The following is a 9,313-nucleotide window of genomic DNA, read 5'->3' on the forward strand; positions in this document are numbered from 1 at the left end:
TATATATATATATATATACACATAATAAAAAAAACACTTTAGATTGTAAATGTGTGGTTTTGTAAACGGGATAATCTGATTTATTGAAAATAAATTTTTTTAACCAAACTGACATAATTTCTTCTCATGAAGGCAGACAAAGCAAATACTTCAGAGGACTTGAAATGTGGCATCATGTGAGCCACGTTTATGATAATTGTGTAGTTTATGAAGCTTTAAAGCTCTACTCTTCATGCCCATACTGCAGTAATAGTAAAGTAGAAGTAGTTTGTTATTGTGCTATTTTTGTGTTTCTTTGTAGACAGATGCTTAGAAACATTGTACTCACATTACACTTAATGTGTAGGAAGAGCGTCCTGTCTTCTTTGTTTCAGATTAGATGGTTCAGATAGGTAGTTTTGATGTCAACACAAGGACATCAGAAATGGCCTTACACTGAGCAGACGAAAGACGAGACGACTGCACATGAAAGATTTGACTTTTTACTGCAAATTGGGTCTTCCTCTTTAATTTGTGCTCTGTGATTCATAACCATTTTGAAGTTAGTAAAGGTATATGGCTGTTATTATCAGGAACCCTTCTGGAAAAGCAGTTTATATTAAAAGAGGGAGTGTTTTAATGACAGTTTTATTAAAATCCTCATCCTCTACCTTGTTAGAGCGATGTTACAAGATGATACAATTCTCAAAATAAGATTCCAGGGTTTCCTGCACTGTTAGCACAGGCACTGAATCTACAGCGTCACGGAAAACCCCCAACACAACCTATGACGACAAAACACCTTCTAATTGCGTCATCTTCACTGGCTGCATACAAAACATAAACATACAGAGCAAACAGTGTCTGATTCATGAATGAATGATGCTTTTAATGAATCAGTTAAAAGACTCACAAGATTTGAATGAGTCAAATTAATTACTGTTTGCTTAAGACGTCAAGGCGGTTATTGAATGACATTTGACTTTGTGCTGTTGTAGACGGATATAAAAATGCTACTTTAAAATATTTAAATATTAAATATTACACTACGTATGTAATATTCCCTTCTGGTGCATATTTTTCAGTGTGTAAGTGAAGTATATATAATTTGAGTTCTGGTTTTTGGGCTTTTTGTTTTTGCATGTTGACATTGGTACAGTAATGAAGCTTATAATCATAAAAAGAGGATTGTTATGGTAAATTTGGTTTGTTGTGTGTTGGAGGGCAAATTTAATTAAAATATCAAATCTATTGTGCTGTAGGGAGTTGCTATTGTTTATCAGAGCTTCTGATTAATAATAGGTTGTAGATGCATGACTGTCCAATCTGATTATGTAATTTTCTGCTGCAGGTGGAGTGTTACGGGCCAGTGGATCAGCTGGTGGGCGTGGCTAAGCAGCACAAAGGGGTGGAGCTCCAGTCGTCTTTGCAGTCCCAGAATGGAGATGTTGAGAGGCATGAGAACAAATCGTGTGAAGGTCGCCACCCTACACTGGACAAGAATGCTGCGGAAAACGGGCTTCCATGCCAGTCGGGCTGTCAGGCCGAGTCAGCCTCTGATTCAAGCCTGAGCCCATCCCTGGAGAACGGATTTGTCTCCAGCCAGGACTCTGAGAAGTACGAAGAGGAGACACTGCCAACTCTGCCTCGCAAGAAACAAGGGAGACGGAAACTGGAGCGGCCGACTAAATGTGAGTTATGCTCAGCCTTCTTTGCATCATGTTTCACAGCTGTCTGCTCACTGAGACACTCATGGGCCCAAGACCAAGAATGTGTCATCGTGATGATAAAAAAATGCAGTATTTAGTCACAAAACAAGTGGGATTGTAAAATGGTTTTGGAGGCTTTGCTGCTACTATTAACTTGAAGGACAAATAGTTATTGTTAAATGAGTACATTAATATGTAAATCAGAGTAATTACGCTCCCAAAAATCTAATTTGCATACAAAAGACACCAGCCTCCCACACCGTGTACAGAAGCGATTTGGCAAGATTCTCTCTCCAGCAGCGTTTCATACAGGATTTTGTTTTTCAAATGGAGGCACCAATCACCTCTGCCACATATCCATGGATTTTTTTTTTTTTTTTTCAGTACCATTCATCACCAGAAAACTGTTCTGAATGTTTGTCTTTACACACAGTAAAGTCAGTCAGTAGTTACAGTAGTTAAGTTTCAATATACATACAAATTTAAGCTTTTTATTTTATTTTATTTTTTTATTTTTGAAACATAAGCAGTACAGAACACACTCTGAACATCTAGAACTTCACTCACCAAGGGAACTTGGAGTATTTAAAAAAAAATACATAAGCAAGTGTTAAAATAAATAAAAATACAAAGGATTCAGTTATTAACAGTGCTGTTAACAAATGTGATGAAATGAATATATTTATGCAATATTTATTTATTAATATCAATTTAACATCATAACTGTTATATTCTGTTCTTTAGTATTTCTAAAAATTGATCAGAACCTTCAAACCTGATTGAAACTGATCAGAGCGGCATCTACACAAATGCTGAACCTATAATTACACATGTGCCTATTATTTTAATTCTATTAACATTATTTAGCATTATTTTATATTACATTTAACATTTAGCATTGCTTATAAATAATGTTTTTTTTATTTGATTAACATTATTTAACATTACATCAACATTATTTATAACATTCATGCATTAACTAGGAAAAAGTTAAGAGATGAACTATTAATGTTTGGTATTGCTTTAAAAAAAAGTATTCTCACTGATTCAGAAAATAATTTGAATGATTCCTAAAAAGCAAATCAAGTGATTTGTTTGTGAATTACATTGTTGCGCTGTATGTTTGATTTGTGCCACAAAAGACAATGCAATAGAAAGTTGTGTTGACTATTATTTGTCAGTATTATCGCACAGCACCTGTTTTTTCATTTCATCACTTGTTACAATTCACAAGCTCACGGCTCAGCTAAAACATGTTTATTTTTTGCCATGGCTCTACAGTGTTTCTGAGATGCTCCTGAATATAGCACTGCGCTCCAGTGTGATGGCGATGCCAATTATCAGACATCTCTCTCTTTCCATACTGTGGGGTCAGGTATTGACCTTGATGAGAGCAGTAAGTGAAGGCCGGGTAGACAAAGCCGCGTCTCTTCTGGCAGCCTGCCTTGATTGGGTGCAGTGCATGGAGAGACAGCAGGTCTGTGTTGTGGCCACTCTCTCAGTGGGGGCCATGCCAGGTGCATGGCACAATGCCCAGGGCACTTACACACTGATCCCCTTAACCCACTTTATGGTGATAGACGCCAACATGTAGACCAATGTAAAATGCTATGAAGTCTAGACAGTTAATTTATAATTGGAAATCTAGTAAAACGTCATATACCAAATAATCAAAGTATGTTTGCTAGCACTGCTAACAATGCTATTGTCACAGCGTGGGTCAGACAAAGATGAGGAGAGGTGGATCTCAGTGCAGCATTTATTTACAGAAGAAGGTAATCCAAATCATGAAGAGAAATGCAACAGCTAAACACATATGTTTAGACAATAACCAACAATGTGAACTGATGAAGGATTAAATACACAATACACTGAGGACTACAACAAGGGATAGGTGGGAACATAATCAATAATCATGACAACCAGCTAGACACAGTGGTAACAGAGGAAACAGGAAATAAACTTAGGCGATGAAGACAAACACAACAGAACAAAACCTTGATAAAATAAGAGTCCTTGACCAATAAACTGTGATAGCTATAAAGGTGCATTTACACTGACTGATTCATTGGAGCAGCCAAACATGAAAATTTGCTTAAATGTATTCACCTTCAGGGCATCCAAAATTTAGGTGATTTTTATTTCTTCAGTAGAATAGTAAAGAAGATTTTTAGCTGAAAACATGGTCCTTGGAGATCCATAAAATGCAAGTCAACGGCTACCATCACATTGAGGAAAAAAAAAAAAGAAGCATATCAGGCAACACAAAATCAATACCCGTGGCTCCTGACAGTAAAGCATGTAAAGTGAATAGAACAACTCACCTTGATGCACGTATCAGCGGCTCACCAGTTCTTCGGTTCAAGTCGGAACTGTTTCCTCAGTTCAGTGTTGTGTTGGAGGAACTGCAACATTGTATGAGTTGGCAAAAACTGGTATCATAAGATTATTTTCTTGCATAGACCTCAATATATCGCCAGGAGCCACAGGTATTGATTTTGTGTTGCCTGATAGGCTTTTTTGACTCTCAAATTGACGGTAGGCATCGACTTACATTTTCTGACTCACCAAGGACCACGGTTTCAGCTAAAAACCTACTTTACTGTTCTGCTGGAAAAAAAAGTCACCTACATCTTGGATGGCCTGAGATTGAGTAAATAAACAGCAAATTGGGGTTATGCGCAACAGACTTCCGTATTCTGTAAAACAGGTCTTGTTGCTTCCGGTTCAAGTGTTTTGTATGTGCTCTATTAAATATGGAGCTGTTTGAATAAATGCCAACAATAACAACAACTAGCTAGATTAGCTGATTACCTTAAAAGTCCATAGATATCACCATCAGTTCATACTGCTGACAAGCACTTTCTTCGACAAGCGGATGTAATGAGACCTGTTTTCCAGTTTGGTCAGGTGGCATTCGACATATACCCCATTTTAGTTTTTGAGTGAACTATCCCTTTAAAGAGTACTTCACCTGTAAGGATCCCCCTAGTGTCCCTGTCCTAGTGTATTGATTGATTGTATACAGTTGTTCAGTTCTAGAGGTATATAAAGAGGGAACTCTTGGGTCCTGATTAGTGTGTTTTGCTGAGCTCAGTAGAATCCCATGAACAGATACCAACAACAAAGCTGCCTTAAAGTCACTACCTCTGTTTGCCAAACTTCATTAACCCGACACTAATCGCTAAAAGATAATTGCACCTAGAAGCTGTTTGTCAATCATTAGTTCAATCCCACCAAAGATTTTATTGAATCATGAACTCTGTATAGTCAAAAAGATCAATCTTGCTTTGACTGACATAGAAAGGGCAAGTACAGCCGTACTTGTGTATTTTTATACCTCTACCTAGAGGGCACAGGACGGATTTCAGTCCAGTGAAGGGGAAATGGACGCTCTAAACATGCAGGCTGGCATGTGCTCAAACTGGCACGCCGGAGGCTTGATGGGCACAGTGTGCCAACCACGCTCACAAACCCAGTGACCTTGGCAGTCTCGGTGGAATGAACCCCTTCCTCACCGTACAGACGGATTGCTTATTCCCGTCGAGCGACTGAGAAAAGAGGAAGAGACAGAAAGATGCAGCGAGAGAGGATTTGCACATGCTGTAAATGTGAAGAGGACTCGCGGGTCAAGGCCTTTTGTTTTGGCTGGGTGTGTGTGGTACTTCACTGGCAGGCTTTTGATGGCTCTTGTGAAGAAAACAAGCTCTCAGGTTTTGCCCACGGCCTCTCGACGCTCAAGTGTTGGGATGTGGCTGGGTGATGGAGCTTTGATAGACTTCAAACAGATCTTCCTTAGGCTAGTGGGTTATTAACATGGATGCTGTCTACTTCTTTTGGCTTCATGTCAGTATAGCGACGTCGTGAATATTGCCTGTAAGCCTGGTCTAAATCCCACAGATCTATTAATATGAAGTTGTCCTGTTCATCATTCATACTTAATGATTAGCAACATGAGGTATTTAGGATTATTTCATGCACTCATTTAAATATTACCTTTATTTAAAAAAAAAACTGTTGTTAGTATGAAACCAAAATAGCCTCAAAATCATTCAAATAATATTGAAACCTAATGTCATTCACAAAATTGAAACCTAATGTCTAAACATTATAGTACATATAGAACAGCTGGGTCTAATAGTAACATGATGGGCAGTAACATATGCATTATAGATCTCAATTTTATTTTTTAAATTGTAATATTTTGGTGTCACACACAAAGAAACCATCATGTTATATGTAAGTGCATATTGCCCTGTGGCAATTTTCACAGCACATATTTAGTATATGTACTAACAAGTCTTTTTGATAGTGATTGACTGACATTAATACTCAGTTTCTAAAGTTCTCCAAGACTTTAATTTAATAACACGAAGACCTCGAGCTAAAACGGTCCATCTTCCTGCTGCTTTTGGCTTCTTAGCTCTTTATTTAAATTATTTTACAAGTACAAACACACCAATGAAAATCGTTTATTTTGGCTCAAAGCTATTTTATGCTTGCTCTTCCACATAAAAGCCTTGTGAAATTTTGTGTTGATGCAAAAATATCATTGAGGCCTTATACTGCAGATTGATGAAGACAGATTTCCATTGTGACAAATCCGGACTGTCAGAAACATTTCAGGTAATCGCTTGCTCTTGTGGCTGTTTCCCTCTAGACGTGGAGCACAAGGAGGATGAGGGTGGGGACTCTGCAAAGAATGAGGTAAAACTGTCTTCCTGTTGTGCGCCTGTCTGTGATATATGTGTGTACGTTTGCGTGTTTCTGTCTGTCAAAATTCAAACTTTTCCAATAATTGCTCAAGATCTCAGAAGAAAATTCCTACAAAGATGACATTAACGTGGAACCTGTTTTTCCAGCCACTTGATTATGAAAGAAATGGTACCATAATGGTGAAATATCAAATACACTTGGTCCTCTGCTTAAAAACAAGGGTCCCTATTCATCACCAGCCATGGGCAGATGGGATTTGTCGGGCCGCTTGAACCCTCTCTGTACCGACGAGTACCCTTAGTTTGAGAGTCCCCCACCAGCCCATTCGCAAAATGTTCCAAAATCGTTCGCAGACAAACCACCTACTTCCTTCCTTCATTTAGGATCGCACAGATAGATAAGTACACTAAAACAGAGAGAGAAACAGTCGTTAATTTTTTTCTTTTCCTTTTTTTTTGGTTTTGTCCCTTTAAACAGGGAGCTCGAGGGAGGCTCCGTGGGGGAGTGGGCTGGGAAGTCAGCCTCCGTCAAAGACCCATGCCCAGAGTAACCTTCCAGGCTGGTGACCCTTATTACATTAGCAAGAGGACCAGGGAGGAGTTGCTGGCCAAGTGGAAGTTGGAGGTGAGTACCACTGCTCACCACTGTCCCAGAGGAAGAGCGATAGGGAGCCTGTCAGCATTTCTATGATAGCAGGAACGTTTTCCAGGGCGACAGAGTGCCGAATAAATTCTATGAAAGCCAAGTGTATTTGATGAGTCATTTGATCTCGCATGAAGGTACCATTTATTTCATGAGATGTCTTGCTGGTTTCTTCTCACACTGAAAATCCACTGGTTTCCTCATTATAACCATGCACATGCATGTTTGTAATGAAGTGGCCAATCAGCGGCGTTAAAATTGCTAATGGCAGTTTGATCCACGTATAAGGTTTTATTTTTTTTTTATATATTTGCATGCTTATTTACTGTATTTTGCATTAGTTTTTAATGGTTTATTTAGAAGTAATTTATACAAAATAGTAGAATTGTAATATCCATTATCGGAATCGGTGTATACCTAGTTGTGATTGAGAGAGCGTTTTTGTGTGGACAAAAGAGGTCTGTTGTAGCTCCTGGTTAGGACCAAGGTCATCCCTAGCATGAGACGGGGCCAAGTGCAAGTAGAGGATGTGGCGCCCTCTTAAAGGACGGGGTCTGGCGTGGTTGTCCCAGTTGGACCACCCCAAGAACAGCCCCATTTGCCCTTTGTACTGTTTAACTATAATACTTATTAAAGTACTTTGCTAATTATTGGAGACATCTGGAATAACCCAAGATCAAGAATGTGACATTTCAGGAAGACAATCAAAGGTTATATCATCATTTCACTTTTTTTTTGGTTAAGTAGTCTGTGTCATGTTGAATCTTTATACACGTTACATCAACGTGCAGGGCTGAAATTGTTGTGATGTGCCTTGACTTAAACATGCAGTGTGATTTCTGTTCCACTAGTGGCACCAAAATAGGTTTCCAGAACACTCCTCCTGTCTGTCATTGGTCAATCAAATAGATAGTCCCTCCCCAGAGTTGTTTTTCCAGTTTAATATGAGTTATGGAACAAATTATGGGGTACTTGAGCATTAAGGTCGGCTTTCAACAAGAACGATAAATATATAGTTCAGTCATGAAACTCTAGATGGCGCAGGCTGACGGGTTGTTAACGTAACTGATGATATTCAGAGAGTTAAATGACTTGGCACAAGCTGATTGGTTCATGCTGCATATGCAGCCAATCAGCTTACTGCCTTGCATTTATATGGCTGGCTAGCATTCACTAGAGATTCCTGCAGTGCGCTTTCAGAGTTTAAACCATCCACCTTCCCCAGCTCCACCTGTATAGATCTGCTATGGGTTATTTTATAGGCTATTTGTGCAGCAGCAGTATGTCTTAAATGCTCATGGCACCGTATCGCCATATGCATTGGCAGTAGCAAGTTCCTGTAATTGCTTGCAGCAGCAGCAGCAATAATCTACAATTACAGCAATAACCAACAGCAGCAGCAATTCAGCAGCAGCGTAGCAGTTTTATTCCGCCAAGACCAAATACATTAACATTGTCATATCCAGCACCATGCTAAAATCTTCCGAGAGTTGTCATGATCAAACTATAGTTTACACTAACAGACCATAACATTCAGTTTATTATAATCATGCACTGCAGTTTTGTCATCTGATGGTTTAAATGCTCAAGCTCTTTAAAGTAAGGTGTATTCTGATTATCTCTTAATGTTTTTATCATTCAACTGTTGGAAAAAATTATTCTGAAAGTCATTCCATCGATATTGTTCATATGTGTTGTAGGGCTGAACGATTTTGGAAAATAATCTAATTGCGATTTTTTTTACCAATATTGCGATTTAATATGCAATTATTTTTTAAAACTCTTTATGTTCTGTATTATTCAACAAAGACAAGCTATAAATCATTGTATCGTATGACCAACACAATATTAAATAGATTAAACATAAATGTTCTTTTCTGTAGGCCAGGCCTATATGTCACGATGAAATTAGGTGATGCATGAATTGATATGAATGACATTTTTATTTAATAACGACAATCACAGTAGTATATTGACTGATTTGTTGAACTTCCAACCTTGTAAGCATGTACCGTATTGACCCGAATATAAGACAATGTTTTTTTCTTGGAAATACATCTGAAAAAACGCGGTCGTCTTATGTTCAGAGTCTAGACGTTGACATGTCAATAATACACCCACAACAATAGGTGGCGCCAAATACGCATAAAACGAGGTGCCATGAAATACGTAATGTTATGCGTGTTGTAAAGATCGCGAGTAAAAACAAAAGAGAAAGAAAACCTTACAGCTGCATGAGTCGTGACTGTCACGTTAGCCTGATGGGA

General features: G+C 38.5%; 1 protein-coding gene across 10 annotated transcripts in view; it reads left to right on the forward strand.

Annotated features, from left to right (window-relative positions):
• LOC107600869 (DNA (cytosine-5)-methyltransferase 3A-like) overlaps nucleotides 1-9,313 on the forward strand; it is a 70,313-nt gene that overhangs the window by 23,550 nt on the left and 37,450 nt on the right. For 9 of the 10 annotated variants that reach the window (XM_016292842.1, XM_016292841.1, XM_016292844.1 and 6 more), the window contains exons 4-6: nucleotides 1,331-1,670; nucleotides 6,349-6,395; nucleotides 6,882-7,028. In XM_016292842.1, the coding sequence (XP_016148328.1) occupies nucleotides 1,331-1,670; nucleotides 6,349-6,395; nucleotides 6,882-7,028 (534 nt within the window). The remainder of the gene's footprint in view (nucleotides 1-1,330; nucleotides 1,671-6,348; nucleotides 6,396-6,881; nucleotides 7,029-9,313) is intronic. The other variant, XM_016292850.1, reaches the window with a different exon arrangement.

The sequence above is a fragment of the Sinocyclocheilus grahami genome, unplaced genomic scaffold, assembly GCF_001515645.1.
Source record: "Sinocyclocheilus grahami isolate Dianchi unplaced genomic scaffold, SAMN03320097.WGS_v1.1 scaffold293.1, whole genome shotgun sequence".
Classification (NCBI taxonomy): domain Eukaryota; kingdom Metazoa; phylum Chordata; class Actinopteri; order Cypriniformes; family Cyprinidae; genus Sinocyclocheilus; species Sinocyclocheilus grahami.